The 20,307-nt window shown below is 55.6% G+C and overlaps 6 protein-coding genes across 6 annotated transcripts; 3 read left to right on the top strand and 3 right to left on the bottom strand.

Moving 5' to 3' along the window:
* Window positions 1–19: 19 nt before the first annotated feature.
* Window positions 20–2,848, bottom strand: C8Q71DRAFT_810449 (uncharacterized protein). The gene is made up of 7 exons (XM_047926046.1): window positions 2,529–2,848; window positions 2,223–2,479; window positions 2,090–2,162; window positions 1,677–2,039; window positions 931–1,622; window positions 439–874; window positions 20–377 (listed from the first exon to the last, which is right to left on the bottom strand). The coding sequence occupies exons 1-7, from the start codon at window positions 2,668–2,670 to the stop codon at window positions 277–279; spliced, it is 2,064 nt and encodes a 687-aa protein (XP_047778428.1). The 5' UTR covers window positions 2,671–2,848; the 3' UTR covers window positions 20–276.
* Window positions 2,849–3,017: 169 nt separating this feature from the next.
* Window positions 3,018–4,185, top strand: C8Q71DRAFT_68266 (uncharacterized protein). The gene is made up of 3 exons (XM_047919770.1): window positions 3,018–3,044; window positions 3,122–3,755; window positions 3,809–4,185. Exons 2-3 carry the CDS (start codon window positions 3,150–3,152, stop codon window positions 4,088–4,090), a joined length of 888 nt encoding a protein of 295 aa, XP_047778427.1. The 5' UTR covers window positions 3,018–3,044; window positions 3,122–3,149; the 3' UTR covers window positions 4,091–4,185.
* Window positions 4,186–4,342: 157 nt separating this feature from the next.
* Window positions 4,343–6,362, bottom strand: C8Q71DRAFT_68253 (peptidase C14, caspase domain-containing protein). The gene is made up of 13 exons (XM_047919767.1): window positions 6,303–6,362; window positions 6,178–6,238; window positions 6,062–6,124; window positions 5,906–6,003; window positions 5,800–5,850; window positions 5,711–5,747; window positions 5,097–5,641; window positions 4,968–5,039; window positions 4,893–4,911; window positions 4,791–4,836; window positions 4,612–4,729; window positions 4,536–4,556; window positions 4,343–4,471 (listed from the first exon to the last, which is right to left on the bottom strand). The coding sequence occupies exons 1-13, from the start codon at window positions 6,324–6,326 to the stop codon at window positions 4,445–4,447; spliced, it is 1,182 nt and encodes a 393-aa protein (XP_047778426.1). The 5' UTR covers window positions 6,327–6,362; the 3' UTR covers window positions 4,343–4,444.
* A 2,626-nt stretch (window positions 6,363–8,988) lies between these two features.
* C8Q71DRAFT_68166 (caspase domain-containing protein) lies at window positions 8,989–11,528 on the bottom strand. Its single transcript, XM_047919754.1, has 15 exons — window positions 11,100–11,528; window positions 10,948–11,036; window positions 10,822–10,882; window positions 10,705–10,767; window positions 10,595–10,650; window positions 10,484–10,534; window positions 10,389–10,425; window positions 10,250–10,336; window positions 10,178–10,195; window positions 9,694–10,127; window positions 9,562–9,630; window positions 9,443–9,507; window positions 9,267–9,387; window positions 9,180–9,200; window positions 8,989–9,128 (listed from the first exon to the last, which is right to left on the bottom strand). The coding sequence occupies exons 1-15, from the start codon at window positions 11,308–11,310 to the stop codon at window positions 9,102–9,104; spliced, it is 1,410 nt and encodes a 469-aa protein (XP_047778425.1). The 5' UTR covers window positions 11,311–11,528; the 3' UTR covers window positions 8,989–9,101.
* Window positions 11,529–13,654: 2,126 nt separating this feature from the next.
* On the top strand, window positions 13,655–14,257 carry C8Q71DRAFT_858145 (uncharacterized protein; the record flags this gene model as incomplete). Its single annotated transcript, XM_047927486.1, has 1 exon — window positions 13,655–14,257. The coding sequence occupies one exon, from the start codon at window positions 13,655–13,657 to the stop codon at window positions 14,255–14,257; it is 603 nt and encodes a 200-aa protein (XP_047778424.1).
* An 835-nt stretch (window positions 14,258–15,092) lies between these two features.
* C8Q71DRAFT_723991 (uncharacterized protein) lies at window positions 15,093–17,508 on the top strand (the record flags this gene model as incomplete). The annotated part of the gene is made up of 2 exons (XM_047921616.1): window positions 15,093–15,543; window positions 15,608–17,508. 2 exons carry the CDS (start codon window positions 15,093–15,095, stop codon window positions 17,506–17,508), a joined length of 2,352 nt encoding a protein of 783 aa, XP_047778423.1.
* Between the last annotated feature and the right edge of the window lie 2,799 nt (window positions 17,509–20,307).

Here is a 20,307-nt window from a genome sequence, read left to right as displayed (position 1 = left end):
CCAGATCGAAGCAAGAGACGACACACCGGATTATTAGGTCAAAGTACTTGCCGCCAGTCATTGTCATCAGCTATTATAAGCCTAATAATGAGGCCCATTCAGCGAAGGGGGAGCACTACCAAGGACAAAGAGGGTCGAAGCTGCTCGCATGTATTCGGGTCGTATGTAGACGTCGCGGGTCCGAGCTATAAGTAGGTTTGCTGCAATTGTTTGTCTTGGAACGTTTGCATCGGACTTTTCAAGACGAAGGTGCCGCAGCGCGAGCCAGCGAAGAGCTCACTTCTTCCGGGTGCCACAGTTGTGCAGCGCTTTGTGCTCCTTCCAACCTTCCTTCAAACACGCGTCGTCGCAGAAGAACGCGCGGCCCTTGCAAGTCCCTGATCGACCGCGCGTGCACATCAGCCCACAACACAGCAAACCGCCACAGCCAAGGCTCACCTCCGCACTTCCGCCACATCCCCGCGTTCCCACAGTTGAAGCAGCGCTGCCACGGCCCGAGCCGTGCATTGCGCTCCTCATCCGCGACGTTCACCTCTTCGAAATGGCCGCCGGGCACGTCTAGGCGGAGCTGCCAGAGGTCGCAGAAGCTCCGCGTGTGCCCGTGCTTGCCCGAAGGGACCTGGTCCGTGTTCGTGTACCCGCCGAAGAGGTACACCCGCCCGGTGTCCGGGTCCGTGAGCAACGTGCTCTGCGCGCGGTAGGTCGGGAAGCCTTGGTGCACGACGTGCCGCCAGCGCGGCGACGGCGAGGAGTGGTCGAGCACGAAGGTGTCGGCGTAATAGGTGAAGCTGAAGCAGAGGCCCGAGTCGGCGAAGAGCGTTGGGATCTCGGGGTTGTAGCCGCCGTAGACGATCGTGGAGTTCAGGCTCGGGCTCTGGTGGCGATGAGAAGTGAGTCGCGGGGGTCCACGAGCGGCCATGGAAGACGTACGTATGTGCAGGCCATCTCCGTCCTCGGACAGGGTACGTTCCCGACCATCTTCTCCCTCCGCCACTTACGCTCCTTGATATTCCAGCTCCAAAAGTCATCGTATCCGTGCGAGTCGCAGGCTGCATGTGCCTGGTGGAACATCTCCGAAGCCGCCCTGTCCGCCATGCCCTGCAGCAGGTAGAGATTCTCATTCTTCCCGTCCACCCAGCTCGCGACGTACTTCCTCGGCCCAGGCTCATCAGGATTCGCCTCCGGGATCTTCGCGACGCCCGAGAGCCGCTGCCACTTCCTCGTGCCCAAGTCGAGCACGGCGAAGAGGTTGCACCCCATCTTCGCCTTGTGCGCCGCCCCGCCGAACACGTACATCCGCCCGTCCACGACGTGCATCGCGTAGTCGGAGAGCTCGTCGTCCGCGATCGGCCAGGGCCCGCGCTTGCCGGAGCGGTCGACCCAGCTCGTCAGCACCGTGCCCCAGCGCTCGGTGTGGAGGTCGAAGTAGTCGACGCGCGGCGCGCCCCGGAAACAGTACGCCTTGCCGTTGTGGATGGCCAGCTGCAGGTTGAGGAAGACCGGTCGGGGGTAGCGCGGCAGCTCGCGCCATGTCCCGGGCTGCTTCCTCAGGTCCATGCAGTAGAAGTCGTTGTATATCTCCATCGTGCCGCTCTTCATCCCGCCGCAGATGTACAGACGACCTGTGACACGGCGGAAATCAACGAGTTGCTCCGAGGTGGAGACGGAGGACGTACCGTGCCAGATGAAGCTCGCGAAGCCCATGCGCGGAGGTATGTTCTTGGCAACCTTCATTTTCTGCCACGAACCGCGAACTTGCAGGTCCTTGTTCAGCGCTTCCCATTGTTTCAGCAGCTCCGGCTCGGGATGCCGGAACTGCATCATCCCCGTCACGACGTCCATCGGGCAGAGGACGCGTAAAGCACGGGTGTCGACACCGGCAGGGACGTGCTTGACGAGCTCGTCGGCCGTGCATCTGCGATGTGTCGCAGCGCCTGTGTTCCTCAGGCGGAGGTAGAGTTCTGCAGCACCCATCAGCGCTCTGACGCGTTGCATGTAGAACTCTTGGCGAGGCGGCTGCGGGTCGTAGTATTCCCAGTCTGTTGGTGACTCAGTCGATGAATGACATTCGCGGTGAAGAAGTGCCCACCGTGTAGCGCGGGACGTGCTGAGAAGCGCGCATTTTTGTGCAATATGTCCACTTCTTCGTACCAGTCCAGTGCCTACCGTACAAAAACAGATGTAGTCAGCGACTCGGTGATACAGAAGCACGGGATTGCAACCTCGGTTTCCTTGTGCGTTTCACCCAGACAATTGGCGACGCCATTGTAACAGACCATGAGGTTGACTCTATCATCCATAGACAGTTGCATGTACCCTGCACATTTGACTCCCCCGGCCTGGTCTCGGGACAGGGGGACAGAGAAGTCTGCACCAAGAATGGTGGCAACGACCTGCAGATACAGAGCGTGAGCCTCGTCGTAAATCTTGCACCCTGCCAGTTTGTTGGCTTTCTGCAATTCCGGAAGTAGGTCGTGTTCTGCTCGGTTCAGTGTCGCATCTCCATGCCAGGTAAGTCCATGACATACCATTGGGCGCACTGCTGTGGATTGGCAGGTTTTCGGTGAAGGACGATAGGAGGTTGCGAGCGTCGCCACCGCTTGGGTCAGACTCTAATGCCTCCGCCAGATTACCAAGGAACGCGAGCGCATGAGAAGTTGACTGTGGCATGGTATGGCCGAACTATGTTGTCAACTCTGGATACGGTCTGATAGGAGAGATCCAAGAGAGATTGTAGCAGTTCTAGGTAGTGGCGGATGGCAACCATTTTATTCGGCTAATTTAGGGCTAAATACGAATGACCGTTGAGAGCAAGTCATGCATCATTGTCAGACAAGGATATCCTGAGGCACGAAGGTTGAAGGTTCAAGGAATTGTCTACGTCTGCCTGGGGAGACTAGCATCACTGGATTTCGGCTTTGTCCGGCGGCGCATCAGCGAGCGCCGAGCGGTGGCGAGGAGGAGGAGGAGGAGGAGGAGGAGGAGGCGTTCTGCTCGCCGACTTGCTCAACGTCGCTGTCGCACTCCAGCTCTGAGATCTGAAGGTTGGACCCCGCTGAACTTCTCTGCTTTGGCCTTTACTGTCAAGTCTACCTCAGCTCGTTCTTATCGTGTACTGCAGACATTCGGTCGTCGCAGACCCGTCACGAATGCCGTCTATCGCCGCGGTCCGTGCAGCGAACGCTGCCTTCTCTTTCAGGCGACCTCCTGTTGCTGTCTTTGTGGGCGGTACCTCCGGTGTCGGGCAGGCTTTATCTCGCACACTCGCTGGGTACACCCACGGAAATGCCAACATCGTTCTGTGCGGCCGGAACCGCTCGTCCGCAGAGGAAACCATCAACTCCTACCCAAAGCCTACCTCGGCGGACGTAGAAAACCACCACTCCTTTATGGAGAGCGACCTCTTCCAGATGAAGAACGTGGAGAAGGCGACGTCCTCCCTCCTGTCTACTCTCCCGAAAGTCAACCTCCTGGTGCTCTCTACTGGCTTCATGGACTTCCGCGGACGCGACGAGACTGCAGATGGGATCGATAAGAGGCTCGCGCTCAACTACTACTCGCGATGGAAGTTCATCTACGACCTCCTCCCTCTGCTGAGGAAGGCGAAGGAAGCGGGAGAAGAGGCGAGGGTCATGTCCGTCCTGGGTCCCGGCTCCGGGTGGAAGGTCGATCTGGACGACCTCGGGCTGAAGAAGAGGTACAACCCACTGAAGGCCCTCACGTCTGCGGCGACGTACAACGACATGATGATCGAGGTGCGTTCTTCGTGGCGTGCCCTTCCGCATGCCCTCACAGTACACCGGCTCAGAGCTTCGCGGAACTGGAGCCACGGATGTCCTTTGTACACGCGTTCCCTGGGCTCGTGCGTACACCGCTGATGGGCACTATCGGCAAGGTGCTGCTCTACCCCTTGTCTGTGACCCCCGAGGTCTGCGCAGAGTACATGCTCTACGCCTTGCTGCATAGCCAACCAGGAGCTTCGCGTCGGGACAACAAAGGCAACGACATGGGGAAGAAGAGATACTTCGGCACGGACGAAGCTAGGGAGCGACTATGGAAGCATACACTCGAGGAGGTGGACCGGGCGTGAAGCATTGAAGACCGCTTTCAAGTTCTGTAACCCGCACCTCACGAAGGTACCGTCTTCCAGCTTCTGTTATCAATACGCTCGGATATTTGGGTGGAGATGTGCGTTTATCACTCCTTGTACACACCGAACAGAGGTCTATGTATCGATACATGCAGATGTCTACTGCCAAAAGCTACGTGCATAGTAAAGTATGATGTGTATTGCAATAGGATGGCGAGATCTAGACAACCGGGAGTCTGTACACTACAAATATGAAGGTCAAGTAGTCCGTGAATACGATGCGATAACCCGAAGCAGGTTCAGAAAGCGAAAGCGAAGACAGCGTGGGGTGTGCGTGCCGAGATTACTGTGCGATTATAGAATAAAGAGCTCATCCAAATCCTACGTAGGAAGCCGTTGATCAGATACATGCCTAGTACGCCTGTGGAGAGACGGTACAACTCACCAGCGGTGTCAGGCTGCATAGCTACGCAGAACCGCATCAGCCAGCGCGACGCGTAGTGCACAGACCCAACGCCCACCTGCGGATCCTGGTAGGCTGGGCCGTGGTAAGGCCCACCCTGAGGATAGTAGACACCGGATACCAAGTTTCTGCGATATCTCTTGTGGACATTGTGGACGATATTGTCAAGCTTATTGCTATAGGCAGAACGATCAAGACCTATTAAATCACGTAGCTATACATGATGTGCCAACGTACTTCGTATGCTCCATGAGCGCTCGGTAGGTAGGTTTCCGGTGTTGTTCTGCCAGAGCCAGGGAAATTGATAGCTGCACACCCCACAGTATACGATGTACCTACTGAGGTATGGGACAAGGATCTAGCCAACGCATATTGTAAGTGGCGTCACCAGAAGAGGAGAATTCTTGCACTCACTTGTGTGAGAGAGCCTCCAGTCTTCTTGTTCTCCCAGGCTTCCTGATCGTCCATGCACGCCGAAATAGTAACCTATGATGCCTTCAAGTTCGCCACCGAGCACATCCACGGTTTACGCGAGAGACGTACGATGTGGGGACCCATGAAGTCAGGGTCGACTTTGCACGATTCGCCGCACGGCTGCTCGACCTCCGACAGAAGCGGCAGCATCACCGTCGGGGACTCGCATTGGAACGCGTCGGGTTCCGATCTGCCCATGAACCTGAACGACGACATCGGCCACTCCGAGTCGAAGCTGGTGTTGGCGTCTGCCCCTCCTAGGATTTGCGACGACTCCGAGTCCTGGAACGAGCGGCAGCTGCAGTGCATGTGGCAGGAGTCGTGGCTCGAATTCCGCCGTCCGGGCACTCCGTCACGGCGGTCGTCTGCGGTAGCGATCATTCGCACGTTCTCCTTCCCTCTAAAATTGGGGTTCGTGACAATGTCGATCGATGATGTCGTGGCTGTGGTGACCGCTGGACGTCGAGGACAGAAAGCGTTCTTGCATACGATCTCTGGTCGTAGAAGAGAGGCGCGTGAAGATGGTCGAGACAGATGCGGGATGTCGGGGAGATAGGTGCGGAGACGACGGGCGGCGGCGATCTGAGCCGTGTTGCATGGGCCGTGCGGTAGGTCTGTGCAGCAAGACGGCGTCATTCAGTCAAGGTGAGGTGCGGCCACGGACATGATACAATTTTGCGCACCGAATAGCGTTCCGGAATGACACGCATCGACAACGCACTGTGAGGACAATCAGCCACGAAGTCAGTGTAAAGATAGATTTGATACGTGCCACCAGTCGAACGCCATGAGGCAGATCATTTACGAGGATCTTCTTCAGCTCCTGGATTTATCATGAGCCAACAATGCAGCTGAAGTGAAATCCAACCGTAGCCTACATTATCCTTGAGCCAGCTGCCGTGGTCGATCTGTCGCAAAGACTCTGCAGGAATGTGGAGACATTCCCAAGGCCGGACGGCGTCAGCAGGTATCAGAGCTACGGCAGATTCCTTCAGCGCTGTTCTTTCTCTAATCAAGGGTCCAGAGGTCCTGACCTTCGTCCTGGCCATCTGTTTCAGAGTGCTCATCGCACGTCAATTGACCGACATGCCCAGCATCTGGGAAACATCATCAGGCATATCATTGAGGGGCGTATTCATGCGTTACGCACAGAAGAAAAACAGCGTATCACCAGGAATCGGATCTTTGACAAGCTCGAGCAATTCGCGCTTCTGCAGAGGAGATTCCATGCTTCAGATATATTTCCTCTGCGCGTGAGCGATAAAGTAGCCTTACGATGTTCGCCCTTTTAGGTCGCATGCGTGGGTTATGTTGATGAATCTTGCCGAGGCTGCCGGCGACATCTGACGGCTGACGGGCCATCGAACTCGGAGGACAATCATGCTCTTCGTCGACGAGCGTGCAGATCATGTTCTCGGGAAAATCGAAGTGTTCTGCGAACGGGCAGGGTTAATCATCGACACGTGCGCGGTCATCGCGAGCACTCACCAATGAGAAGAGTCTTCCACTTCCACGCGTCCTTGCAGGGATTGACCAAGGGAATCTGGTCACCGGACGCAGGCAGGGAGCTGCTAGTAGCCAGGGATCCATTGGTGCTGACGATACTCTCGCCATCCGCCGCGGCTTGTGCCATGCTGACGCTCGACTCAACGGTACACTGCTCAGTGTTGCAATAGATGTAGTTGCTGGCGACGAGCAAGGCCTTCTTCTGGGGTGGGCGAGCTGGCGTGTTCATCGGGCTGCTGGCTGGAGGTGAGGGAGATGAGTGACACTTCCTTCGGGTCGGATAACCTGAGTAGTGAGAACTGGTGGGGAGGGGTGCAGTGCGACTCGGACTTCGGGGTTGTTATACGGCCCGGGAGATCAACAGAGGCTGCTGCGCGCAGTGAGGTGACTAGGTGTTGGAAGCGCGGCGAGGTAGCAGGCTGTGAGAGAGCGGGATGGAAGAAAAGGAGGATGCCATCACAGCCGTCGGCGTATGACCAAATAAGAGGCCGGGGAGGGGCGAACACTGCCCCCAAATTGGCCAGTGTTTGTACAAAAGCTGCCTGACAGGTCTAGCTATGTGTGGGCAACGGCGCGCGCAGAAACCATGCCCGAACTCACCGATTAGACCGTGACAGTCTTGAGAAGCATTGTGGACGCGTTGCGCCTGCATGTGGTCCGTCTCATAGCCACTCCAGGCAGACGCCAACTCTGTACAAATAAGCCCGGCTGGTTGAGCGCTGTTCATTTCAGCGACGTCAGATGGGCATTGTGCAACGGTCGAGACTCGCCCGGTGAGCAAGTCTCGTCTGGTCAGTGCCGTGAATAACTCCGACTGGGATGTCATCGAGCTAACGGCTGCAGCGCCTCCTCGCGCCGCACAATGTCTCGTCGCGACTGTCCCGTGGCAAGGGTCATCCCGCGGAAGCCGATTTCCTCGTTTGTGTCCGTCGCAAGCTATAACTGCGAAGTGAAGTGTGAGCAAACAGCATCGGCATTTAGTACAAGAGAAATCTCACTCGCAATGTCCCGAAGCAGAGATGACACCACAATCTCTTGCAATGGCTAGGTTCCTTCACCAGGATCTCACGTCAATAGGCTGTGCCATCCTATCAGCGTGAATATGGACGCGCCCGAATCAATTTATTTCCTGCATTATCGGAAAGCTAGCTGTGACAGTTGTTGGAGGAGACTCTGACGCTCCTACCCACAGACCCATGCAAAGAACTGTAACGTGAGCAGGATAGGTGGTTCTTTACAGTCAAGGAAGCCATACAATGCACAGCAAGAACGCGGTTAGGGCTTCTTTTGGCAGTCTAGGCATACGCCTCTTGTCCGCCCGTTTCAGGCATGCTCCGCGACATCTGGATGCTCCTTGATCCATCCTCACTGCCATATGTGTGCGCGGACAACACCTCAGCGCGTCAATCCAGATGAGTCCATCAACAGACGAGTCTCAGGCAGCGCGTGCCATTCGGAGATATGTAGGCAGTGCGAGCCGCTGCCCGACAGACGAGTTGGCTACTGGGCACCGCTGGCTCTATCTTTGTACTTGGACACGGAAGTCAAAGGAGGAAGAGGGGAAGCAAGATAGACGCACAGATATGCATCGTCGGGTCCGTCCCGCTTGACGACAGCGACGCTCCTGTCGCACAGGTGTCGCTGGGAAGATGGTTGATTCGCGTCCCACAGGTTTGCTGCCCTGCTTCTTTAAATTTGCCAGGCAGATGCAGTGGATTTCCGAAGGGGCGTGATAGCAACAATGAAGAATTGGAGTACCGATGCACACCGGCTAAACGATTTGAGCTGCCAGCAACAAGGTGTTGTTACTGCAGCCTCAGTACCACAGTGTTCTCTGGGACAGCCTCACGCCGTACTCCGAGGCGAAACTGAGCCATACCGCTCCCTGATATACACAGGCCTGATCCTGAACATCGTCAGACGGCGAGCAGCTTGCAGTGATCATGATCCTGAATCCTGACAGGAGCACTCACGGCATGTTGATCTAGCCGTGCAACGCACAGCCTCACGAAGTAGAGCGAACGATGGGGAGGACCCGCCGGGGAGGGAAGACGGGGGTGTGGTTAGGCTCTGGACTCGGAGAGAGTTTATACACACGCCAGCGCGAACCATAATACCTACCATTCACGGTAGCAGCTACGTATACGTGCACGTGCACGAGTAGCGGCGCGAACTACGACACCTACTATTTCCGGCCAGCAGTTCCATTCAATAATGAGTCGAGTCGGGGGGTGGTCATGGCACCTGGTGATGGCTACCGAAACCAAGCGCAGACGACGACGATTGCATCCAGATATGTGTACAGTACGACCCCGAGCAAACTACCTACGTATCTAAACTAACTATGTATGAATGAGCATAAGGTGCAGTGTGGCGGTGGTGTGACGATAGGCGATACAGATGTGCGACAGACGGCGGACGTTAACTATGCAAGCGTAAATGAGGTATGGCCTCGAGACATAAGTTCAATGTGAATAAGTTAGATCGATGCGGATCCGTCATAATCCTGATGGGTGGGAGGTTGATGTGCGTGTGACAATATCGCGAGCATGTATGCATGCTCAAAACTCAAAACTCGAAGGGCATCTCCATGTCCTGTGCGCGAGGTTCAGCAAGAACCAAACAAGACGAACGGGAGTCACTCACCAGCCTCTCCTGGCTACCAAGCTGCAAGTGAACCGCAACATCAGCATCTTCTAGTACAAATCAGAGCGGAACACCAGCGCCACCCACCTGGACATCCTGGAAGTTGACACCCTCGAGCAAATAGAGCGGCTGCGCGCCCTCTTTGATCGCCTCCCGCTGCCTCTTCGCAGCCCCGTGCAACAGCCGAGAAACCTCATAGCGCGAGTAGCTACCGAGCCCTCCATCAGCACACGGCTCACAGCGGACAGAATGCCAACACCTACCCCAGCTTAGTGACCAGCTCGTGGATCTTTGGCTGCGGGTTCTCCCTGAGCTCCTGGATCAAGTCCTGCACACACTGTCAGCAACGATCGCGTGTACAACTCAAGAGTAGTAGCCATACCTGGGTCATAGACTGCCCCCTTTTATACTCCCACGTATACTGCGAGTCCCCACAAGCCGCCAGCGATATCTACACCCAAAGACCCCACCTATCAGCCACGCACATCCACACCTTGTAACAAATGACACGCACGACACGCGGCACCTCCGCTGCAAATCCTACAGGGCACTCTCCGTCGCACTTGCGGTACGACACAGGCGACATGCACAGCGCGGCGGGTACGATCTGTTTGAGGACCTCCGCCGCGGGGCGGAGCGTCTTCCCCGCCGCCCACGCCGCGACGGACACGGACACGGTCGTCCGCCGCCTGCGCAGCTCGCGCGTGTGCCCCTGCTCCGCGTCCGGGTCCGCGTCGGGCGCGCGGTCGGGGTGGTGCCGGAGCGCCTTGTGGTGCAGCGAGCGCGAGTGGCGGATGGCCTTCGCCGACTTGGGCGAGGGCGAGAGCGGCGAGAAGAGCGAGCGCGAGAATGCGGCGGGGGAGAGCGGCGAGCGCGGGGAGCTGAGCCCGGAGAGGGAGTCGAGTACTAGTGCGGCGGGTGCGGTCTTCTGGTGGAGGACCGGGGCGACTGCGATGGTGTCAGTGTATTGTCCTCGAGCGCCACGCGCGGGAACGTACATGTATCGTTCTTGCGTACTAGAGCGGATGGCGTGTCAGAAGCGCCCATAGCACAGACCAGACATAACGCACCGACATCAACGTGCCGCGTCTTCGCATCCCGACGACCGAGTGAGACCCATGGGAAGTACACCTTGTTGCAGTCATAGTGATCGAGATCTGCGCAGGCCTCAGCTATAGATTGGCCAACACTTATCAGCAGTCGACTTACCAAGCAATGTGCCGGAGTGGCATGCGTCGAGGATTGCCTATGAGTAGAGATAGCTTAGCACGGAAGGTCGGCAACTGTGGTCGAGTTGTGCTCACCATGAGCTGTGCTCCGGGCGGGAGTGGATCAACGAGCCACTTCCGGAGATCCTGATTCCACACACAGGTAAGTGACCGGCCACGACGGTGGACACGGGGATGCAAACCCACATTGTCAACGATGAGCTTGTGCTTGCTCTTGCCATCGAAGTCCATAGGAAGCAGAACTGCGATCACCAGTCAGTCAATACACGCGAGTCATAGACGAATGCAGGCCACACCTTCGTCGAAGCCATCGTCTTCGGTGTGGTCCCTGCACGGGATCTGGTCGGAATGTCCAGAGACTGAGAACGTAGATCAATAAGCAGCAGAGCACAGTACGCCAGGAAAGTACTAACATAGGAACACGAAGCGGTCCCCTGGCTGGGCACCCCTCACGAGGGCACGGATCTCCCGTATCTGGGTGCGCAATCAGGCACGGTACCAGCGAGGGGGCTGAACACCTCCAGTGATTGATGACATACCATGTTCTTGCGACTAGGCCGCCGCGCCCGATCCACCCCTTCCGTATCCACCATGAGCACGACGTCCTCCTCCTTATACCCGTACTTGTCTGCCCACCACGCAACACCGTCAGGACAGCAGACACAGTGAAGAAAGCGCGTCCTCAACTCACCGATGAGCAGGTCCCGCATGCCGATGGCATCCTTGTGCGGGCCCTCCAGCTCTACACAGTTGGTGTTCAGCGACGACTCCTCCATGCTATAGTTGATGCCGATGAGCAGCGCCTTCTTCCTGCACGACCGCGCAGGCTGAGGCGTCTCTGGTGTCACTGGGAGTGACAATCGGTGAAGGACCCTTGGTCCGAGCTTCGGTCCGATCTTCATAGCTGGTACAACCTCTGACGGGGACCGGCGCGTGCGAGAGGTGGGGTAGTGGTAGACAGAGCAGTGAAGATGAGTCCCTTCAGCCAAGCACAGCAGCGAGGGGGCGGATGGATGCAGCGGGGAGATGGCAGTCGCGCGAGCGGCGCGCCTTATGCGAATCGAGTTGGACTCGGCGAGCTATGAGCGGCACCGACACCCGGCGATCTCGATGAATTGGAGTGTTCGCGCTGCCCGGACTCGGAAATGCTGTGCCCAAGGGCCAAGTCGCGTCCCTTGAACCACAAAGTTCGCACAGGTGTTAGGCGACAATGTGTGGGCGTTGACAGCGGGGCGGTGACGGCGACGAGACCCGGTTGCGATGGTTGCTCCCCAGGCAGAATAAGACCACAGACGGGAAGAGGCAAGGCACCGGGGTGTAGAGTGCCACCTATATGATGTTGGAGTACGAAAGTCCATCTGAAACGTAGCATCGCACCGTCGAGATCATGCAGTGCCGCAGAGTGCCGCCGTGGGTGTGCTATGCCAAGAATGTCTCGCCACCCGCGGCCTCGCGCAAGATGCCGTCGTCCATTCATGCGGTGGCAGACATTTCCCCCCTTCCCCCGCAATCCTCTTCAGCATTGTGTCGACTAGGTTCTGCATGGATAGCGCGGTCAAGGTGTTCAAACACGCGGTGCGCACCGTGCGACGGCGCGTGTGAAAACACGAACCCAAAATTAGCAGCAGGGCGCTCGACATGTACAGGCTCTCGAGCGATGTTCTACAAGAGTCAGCGAACGAAGCTCGTATGCACACATGTCACGGCGCGGTCAAAGGGAGCTACTCTGTCATTACAGGGACGACGACAAGAAATGGAGCAAGGCAAACACACTGCCTATCATAGAGATCGTATGACCGCTCCCCGTTGCTTCGACAAACCGGGCCCATACTACAATGGTGTATTTTGAACAGTCGGTAAGTTACATGATTTACATGGGTGCTAGGTACAATATAAGCGCGAGAAGTGACTTCGTCTGTATCACACAGCGTCTGTCTTCACGCGTCGAATGCAATTTGAGAGGATTTACAAACCCGTGGCGATCCCCCGAAGCGTCTCTTGTCTCCCCTAGAGAACGCCTAGAGTCCAGCCTGAGCCTCTGCTTGCCTTACCAGCTCTCAAACTCTCACATTTTCCACTGGCAGGGGCCTACGCCATGTGCGGACTCACTGGCGGTCCTACATCGTGCGGACAGACCACCGGCCCTCCCGGTGCCCAGCTACCGCCACCAATTGAGTAATGTCGCCGCCAAGTACTGGCTCGTATTACACCACAAGAGCTGTGCAGGGTGTGCAGAGCACTGCCATGCGACCGCGAAAGCTTGTATGTATGACGGGCAGGAACGCATCCGCGCGTAGGCAACGCGTAAGTATACTATGATACCCCCGGGAGGGCTCAGTCGTAGCAGACGAGTCCCGCGCAGACCTTCTCGAGGTCCGGGGGGTAAGTACCCTTACAAGGGGAAACCAACATGCGCTATAAGACATCGCGAGCAATACCAGCCGCGATGTCAAGGCCCACCAAAGCCTACATCCAATGACACACCAGTCAATCCACCCACACCAGGGTCCCCAGAGACGTAGAAATCTCGACAGAGTCCACCAGAACTCAATAAGTCGTACCACGACTACACACATAACCACACAGACACGCCCTCCACCTGAGGGATGTCGACAAAACCCACCCCAACACGCAAAGTGACCAGCGTCTAAAAACGGAAATAGGCGCCCGGAGGCATAACCCAAGAAGGAAACCAATGAACTCGATTGACGCGGCACGAATCGAGCCGAACAGTAATCACTGAACAGAACCAGAATATGGGAAACGAACAGGAAATGAACATTGGAGCACCAAATTGACTCAAATCACGAACGACACCCAGCTAAAAACACGACATGTGATCGTCCTCTGATAAACGGGCCGCACAGCACCGAAGCTGATGACACCCCAGACGCGGATAAACAATTAAACAATTAATTACAAGCGAGCAGCTGAACCTCGGCCGAAATGACCGAAGACGGATAAATCCCTGTGAATAATCCTCTAGAATATAAGCACGAGGGAATAGGCACACCTGGATGCCCTGACACCAGGTCACTATCCCATAGCGTCGTCTGGATACAACCAGCACCTCCCCTCCCCTCATTCAAATTGCAAACATCCCTATCGTAAAGCGAATTAACAAACGAAACGGCACCGAATACGCCTCACACCCACTAGAGACCCCCAACTGCCAGAAAAAACGCCCGAGCGCCGAAGATATAATAACTAGAGGGAAGGTGAGGATCGTGCATACACTCCTACACCATGTACCTCACCTTCAACTCCCAAAAGAGCGTGGAGCGAACCGCCTCACCAGCCAGTGGAGAGCAGAGACGCACAAAACGCAGAAACACGCCCTATGCCCCACACCTCGCCAACGCCTGCAACACGTACGAGGTTCAAGTGGAAGAGCGGCCAGAAACAACGGAGAGCGAGGGAGAACACGTCTGGATAGTGGATCAGCAACCCCCACACTCCTTAGCACGCGGCCACGTGATAACCCTTCGGAGCACGTCGACCGAGATAGTCAGATCAGGCCGAATCTCAACCGTTACGCTAATCACGCGACACTGGATTACGGTCCGCCTAACCGGCGGGCACGCCAACACCTACCTACGTACGCCGACATCGTGGATCAAACTCGGCAAGCTCGACAGATTCGTACACACCGAACTGTACGAATCCCTCCCGGGATCACCCGAACCACATCACTCCTTCAGTAACCGCCCCACGTTCGCAGACGACCAAACGAACCCCTACCAGTTCGAGCAGGACCCAAGGGATGCGGATGAGCTGAGAGAAAAGCTAAGGGGTACCAAACGTCTGAAACAGACGCTAGATGGACTGAAGCATGGGAAGGGGAAGTAGAGGAATGGTGACACGTCACGAAAAGCGACCAGACCAATCCAGAGAAACCTATGTATAATTAAACCAGTACCAACAGAGAAGAAACAAATGGACTTATCTGCTGAGAGACACGTCTAACAGATAGGCAAGAACGAAGTACAAGGATCAGAGCCAAAACGAGAGCACAACCTAGATGACAGACGTCAGGAAACAGGGAAGAATCCAACAGATAGGCCGATCCAGATCCTAAGGGAGCCGGAGATACCCGGCCAAGCCAAAAGGACCGAATAAAGATCACCGAGGCAACCGGACGGAAACACAGGCGGACACGATCCGATTAAGGCAACAAACAGCAAAGCTAGACGCCCATGGCCCACCACACACACCCACATCCACACGAGCGTCGCCACCCACCACGCTGTAAGGGAGCGTAAGATAACACGCAGCTAGAAATAAACACAGTAGTAACATTCTAACAGGAACGTGTCAAAATAGCATAGGAGGACAACCACAAACAAGAGCAGAAAAACCGATCATGAGGAAACGCCAAAAACCCCACAGAGGTACTAACAAACCCAAAGCGACGGATGGGAAGCTTCCCATTCGGGTCCTCAAACATCCAAGGGCGCGCCGCCGCCAGAAGAAATCTTCACGCCGACGATGCGATGCCAAAGCCTGAAACAGGACGACAGACGCTATACGGAACCCGAATCGAAGCGAAGACCAGCCACCTGAGCAAGAAAAGTCCGGAGATTAGGGTTGGACACGAAGCCCTCCCCCACGTCGGCTTACCCTCGCTCTCGCCCCTACTCAACCGCCGCTCCAGCTGCTAAGACGCCCCACCCGCTCAGACGAGATGCCTTTCCCCAACTCCTCGAAGAAAGCGGGTAGCCCCCCGTCTAACGGCCCTCAGCCGACCCCAAGGGGCAACACGCAGCTCACGACGGGTCCTCCCCTAGTCATCCAAACGCCGGGCGAGAACCCGTGGCGTCCGGAGGAGCCCGAAACCGCGCAGAACGAAACCAACCAAGTTAACGCGACCACGATGGATTCCATTACCTTCCCAACCGACCCCACCGTCACTAAACCAGCTGGCAACGACGCCGACTGCATCATGACCGAGGCCGCCGATGGTGCTACGACCGGGGTCGTCACCAACACAACGACGGGAGCCGACGTCACCAAGACTGAGGCCGTTAGTAGTGCGGAGGAGGAGGTCTCCAGCGGAGTCGTCAACGCTACGGACGTGACCGCTACGACGACGGGAAGAGGGTGGGAAGAGGAATTCCCGGCACTGCCTAAGTCCAGTAAGTAACCCTCAACCTCTCCTCGCATGAAGAATGACCCACATATAAACCGATGTGTCGTCAGTACCGGAGGACGTAAACGCAGCCCGAGCTGCAGCCGAAGCTGCCGAGGCGAAGTGTCGTCGCGCGCTCAAAAAACAGGAGAAAGCACAGAAGAAAACGCAGTCGTCGCTGATCGGTAACGGCAAGCCTCCAGTCGCAAACGATAAACCCGAGACGGAGGAGAACCAGCGCGACGTGAGCGGCGTAAGAAAGCGCAGAAGGGGCGAAGACGATGTCGGCAACGAGGGTGAGCAACCCATTACGACCAGAGTACAGGGCCCCCAAACATCGTCCCAGGACCCAGGCGCACCCAGCACAGACTCCAGGACTGGCCCCCTCATCTACTACCCAGCAGACGTTCCTACCTCGACGCGCTCCACGGGTTTCGAGAGACGCGCTACCGGCTATGAAAGCGACGGTGGCGTGAGTTATCTTGACGAGGAAGGAACGGAAGATATGGACGTAGACACTGAGTTCGCATTTGATATGGGCCCTAACATGTTCCTGTCACGCGCTACGGAGAACAACCCAGTGCCAGTTCGCGACGCCCGTAACCCAATGTTCGTCTTCACCCCTCAGACCCCACGGGCCACTCGCCTACAACCCCCAGCCCCCGTTATCCACCAACGTAATGCAGTCGACCCGCGCAACGAAAACATCGGTCAGCCACCGAACCGCGGAGCCCATAACGTGACCTCGTCGCCGCGCACACCGACCCCGGCTGGGCCCTCGGGACACACTGGCCACGCCGGTAGAGGTCCGAGTCAGAGTACACGACCCCAGGCGGCATCGTTCAGGAGGAACCTCCTCCCAATCCCAAACCAGGAGGAAAGAGAACGGTACGCATCGGCGGTACCACAAGGCGCCGGGGATGCTCCGGATGCCCCCATCCGTTTTGTAACAATCCCAGGAGCCTCGGGAGCAACGAGACGTCCGAGAGATGGCTTCCCTAGAGTAGAAGGGAAGGATGCCTACCACCTGACGGAAGGGATGTCCCAGAAACAGATCGACGCGTGGAACGTGATCGCTCGCACTGAATTCGTCGTGGGCGTCCAAGTCCCCCGTCACGGAGCAGACGACCCAGACGCAGGCGAGATAGTCGAACTCATCGCGGAAAAACTCGAGACATTCATGTCAATCAAGGATGCCCCAATCAAATCCGCGTACGCAGCCGATCCCTCCAACAGGAGGAAGAGAAACCACCCGCCCTACTACCACTTAATACACAAACTCTCCTACGTGCACGCCGAACACCTCATCGGCCAGGAGTGGCTCTCCACGTCAGGGCTGACAATGAACTTCGTACGGTGGGTAGCGGACAACCCACAGTACATAGGCTCCCTTCGCCCCCCCCATCGCCTAGGCGCCACGACTAACGAAGGATACACGGAAGTCCTCGTCCGCGTCCTGCGTAGCGGAGAAGTCCTACCCCTAATCATGAGCCTACTAGCCAGCGACATCGACAACGGAGGACGCTGGCAAGACTGGACAATCTGGGATGCTCGCGACGCAGTGCTATCATCCGCAAGGGCGGACAAACTCGAGAGGAAGTCGCGAGCGGGGAGACCGGACCCAGTAGTACGTCTCTACGTCCAATCGCCGACGGCTAACCCAGAGGACTGGGAATACTTTCGAGGAGTCCTAGAGAAATGCAACTTCGGCTCGGACAGCGACGGCAAACCGGAACTCTTCAAAGAAGAGATGCGGTGCGCGTACTGCCACTCGATCGACCACCCTGTCGGACTATGCACTCTCCTATCCATTCCCGGATGGCACGACTCCGACCCCACCAAACCCAAGCAACCGGAGAACACAGGCCCGAGCCACGGCCACGGTCGCGACCATGCGGAATCGTCGCGCGGGCGACGGGACGGACGCGACGGAAGGGGTAGAGGTAAGGGCAAACAGGTAGAACGCTACTAGAGCCACGAACCACACGCAGTTACAGAGACCCCACGGAGAGTACGCTGAGCTCCAGACACCTTCTTGATAAACATGTGTACGAACCACGATCTTGAAACTCTCATGACAACCACGCAATCTCGCTAATCCCGCTAGTGAAGTAGGCCAACACGATACGTCGGTAAATAGTGTAAACGACTCACAAATGATCTCCATGATAAAGTCCAGAAAAACTCCTACAAGTAGACGTACACATACACGTTAGTAACCTACGAAGGTACATACACCTACAGTGATCAATGACATCACGTCTTCCCGGCGAAGCAAAACCCGCAAAACAAGAACAACGAACATCCCGTACCTGAACAGCAAAGTCGTAGAAGGCGTGCCCAAATATACTGACCGCAATCGCGGGACAGGAAAGCCGCAGTCCGCGACCGAGCTACCCAAACTGTGAACCGAAGGGGGCACTTCTAGACTTGCCCCCGGCCGAGAGGCTGAAGCATGGAAGGCGAAGATCGTCGACCAGCATGTCCCCTGAGAGTCCCAGGAGCGGGCTCCACCCACCATGGATCGTTGTAGCGGTGGGCCCGATGAGCAACGGCGAACAATCAAACAAAACACACAAATAATACGGTTGGAACTTTGGCAAACGGTTCGAGCTCCCCTCAACGGAGATGCGAGGCCACTCTCCCTACAACTAACCACGTAAATGACCCGGAGAGGGGGAACGGAAGTAGGGCGACCCACCTTAGGACCACGCGAGCTAGTCCACCAGAGGTGGGCCGGGTTACCCAAGAGAATCAAGAAACACATAGCCGTAAAGCTATGAAGCCCAACAGTAAAGGCGGTCGTAAGACACGCGCCACGATTAAGATAGGCTCGCTCAACATAAGTGGACGTGGAAACATTTCAGGCGACTACAATAACAAATGGAACACTCTGAATCAAATCATGAGGGAACAAAGAATAGGAATACTTGCGCTACAAGAGACGCACCTAGATGACTCCTTCACTGCTAGAATACACGACCTATACGGAAGACGTCTACACGTATTATATTCACAAGACAAGGACTGCCCCAACGCACAAGGAATAGCTTTTGTACTCAATAGAGAACTCGTCGATGTGTCACAGACACAACTCACTGTCATACAACCAGGAAGGGCCGCGTTACTCAAAATGAGATGGCACAACGAGACCCAAATAAATATCCTAAATATATATGCACCAAATGAACAGAAAGAGAACGAGAGATTCTGGAGAAACATAACAGAACGGGTAATCGAGCAAAACAACTGTATAGACGTCCTACTAGGTGACTTCAATCTAGTAGAAGACACAATTGACCGCCTCCCGCCGAGGGAGGACTACCAACCCGCAGTAGACAGTCTAAGAAAACTGCTACATGTGAAGAGCCTACAAGACGGTTGGAGAACAGCCGAACCTGACAAAAGAGACTATACGTTCCCTCAACGAGCCGCTACGTCGAGATCACGAATAGATAGGATATACTCAACAGAGGAGATAATCCAGTCATCTCACGACTGGCAAATTCAGACAACAGGAATACCTACCGATCATAGATTAGTAACAGCGGAGCTATGTACCGCATCAGCCCCATATATAGGCAGAGGGCGCTGGATGCTCCCAGCGACAATCCTTGTAGACAAGAACTTCACAGACAAGATAGTCATATTGGGACAAGAGGCCCTAAAAGCCATGGAGACATCGTCGATACGTTTGAACCGAACGGAAAGAAACAACCCACAAACCATACACAAAGAGTTTAAAGAGAAGATCGTCGAGACAGCTAGAGAGATACTCAAGTCTAAACAACCGAAACTAACGGTGGCAATCAATCACCTCAAGGCACATGCTGAATCAATCCAAGCGCAACCTGGCTTCCCAACAGACGAAACACTTAGAAGAGATTCAGAAGCGATACAGGGGAGAATAGCTGAGCTTACGCGTAAACGACACCATTCGGTTAAGAAAGCAACTACAGCGCATTACGCCCTAAACTCAGAAACAATCAGTAAATACTGGTCTAACCTGAACAAAGAGCGTAAACCAAGGGATATTATATACTCACTAAAGAAGGCGAACACCCTCGAACCCGAATATGAGTCTAGGTCGGACAGAATGGCCGAACTGGCACGAGAACACCACGACAAGCTTCAGTACAATGATCTGGATCAAGAACGGAGCCCAGGAAGCAGGAAGTCAGCAATCGAAGAAACGTTGAGTTCGCTCAACCCACCAAATATAAGAGACCTGCATCAGGAGCTCACCATGTCGATACCTAAATGCGAGATTGAACAAGCATTGGCAAGCGCACAAGCCGGGAAGGCGTCGGGCCTGGACGGAATCCCCTATGAACTTTGGACAAAGTTCAACGAAATACACAAGAAAACAAGCGACGAAAAACCCTCCTTCGATTGCATAGAACTGCTGAGGGTAGTCTATGAAGACATAGACAAACACGGAATAGAAGAAGAGAGCCACTTCACGGAAGGATGGATGTGCCCTTTGTATAAGAAGAAAGATAGAAGAGACATAGCGAACTACAGACCGATAACGCTGCTCAACTCAGATTACAAGCTATATACAAAGATACTATCGAAACGTCTAGCACCAATCGCAACAAAACTCATCCACCCAGACCAAGCAGGATTCCTACCGGGTAGGAGAATCACAGATCAAACACAGCTATGTCGAACAATGGTCGACTACGCGGAGGCAACAGAGGAGAATGGGGTAATAATAGCCCTTGACCAAGAAAAAGCGTACGACAAAGTCAGACACGACTACCTCTGG

Source organism: Rhodofomes roseus (genome assembly GCF_022264815.1).
Source record: "Rhodofomes roseus strain CIRM-BRFM 1785 chromosome Unknown C8Q71scaffold_11, whole genome shotgun sequence".
In the NCBI taxonomy this organism is placed as follows: Eukaryota; Fungi; Basidiomycota; class Agaricomycetes; order Polyporales; family Fomitopsidaceae; genus Rhodofomes; species Rhodofomes roseus.
This window is presented reverse-complemented; position numbering and strand designations above follow the sequence as displayed.

What these genes read in the sequence shown, in the direction of transcription:
- C8Q71DRAFT_810449 (XM_047926046.1), bottom strand. Translation starts at nt 2,670, where the DNA reads ATGCCACAGTCAACTTCTCATGCGCTCGCGTTCCTTGGTAATCTGGCG. An exon ending in CCACAGCAGTGCGCCCAATG is followed by an intron (nt 2,480 to 2,528) that starts GTATGTCATGGA and finishes TGAACCGAGCAG; the next exon opens with AACACGACCTACTTCCGGAA. An exon ending in GATGTGGCGGAAGTGCGGAG is followed by an intron (nt 378 to 438) that starts GTGAGCCTTGGC and finishes GCGGTCGATCAG; the next exon opens with GGACTTGCAAGGGCCGCGCG.
- C8Q71DRAFT_68166 (XM_047919754.1), bottom strand. Translation starts at nt 11,310, where the DNA reads ATGAAGATCGGACCGAAGCTCGGACCAAGGGTCCTTCACCGATTGTCA. An exon ending in GGACCGCTTCGTGTTCCTAT is followed by an intron (nt 10,768 to 10,821) that starts GTTAGTACTTTC and finishes CTACGTTCTCAG; the next exon opens with TCTCTGGACATTCCGACCAG. An exon ending in TCAACTTCCAGGATGTCCAG is followed by an intron (nt 9,201 to 9,266) that starts GTGGGTGGCGCT and finishes GTTCACTTGCAG; the next exon opens with CTTGGTAGCCAGGAGAGGCT.
- C8Q71DRAFT_68253 (XM_047919767.1), bottom strand. Translation starts at nt 6,326, where the DNA reads ATGCGACCTAAAAGGGCGAACATC. An exon ending in CTCATGGCGTTCGACTGGTG is followed by an intron (nt 5,748 to 5,799) that starts GCACGTATCAAA and finishes TTGTCCTCACAG; the next exon opens with TGCGTTGTCGATGCGTGTCA. An exon ending in TATGCAGCCTGACACCGCTG is followed by an intron (nt 4,472 to 4,535) that starts GTGAGTTGTACC and finishes CTTCCTACGTAG; the next exon opens with GATTTGGATGAGCTCTTTAT.
- C8Q71DRAFT_68266 (XM_047919770.1), top strand. Translation starts at nt 3,150, where the DNA reads ATGCCGTCTATCGCCGCGGTCCGTGCAGCGAACGCTGCCTTCTCTTTC. An exon ending in ACAACGACATGATGATCGAG is followed by an intron (nt 3,756 to 3,808) that starts GTGCGTTCTTCG and finishes ACACCGGCTCAG; the next exon opens with AGCTTCGCGGAACTGGAGCC.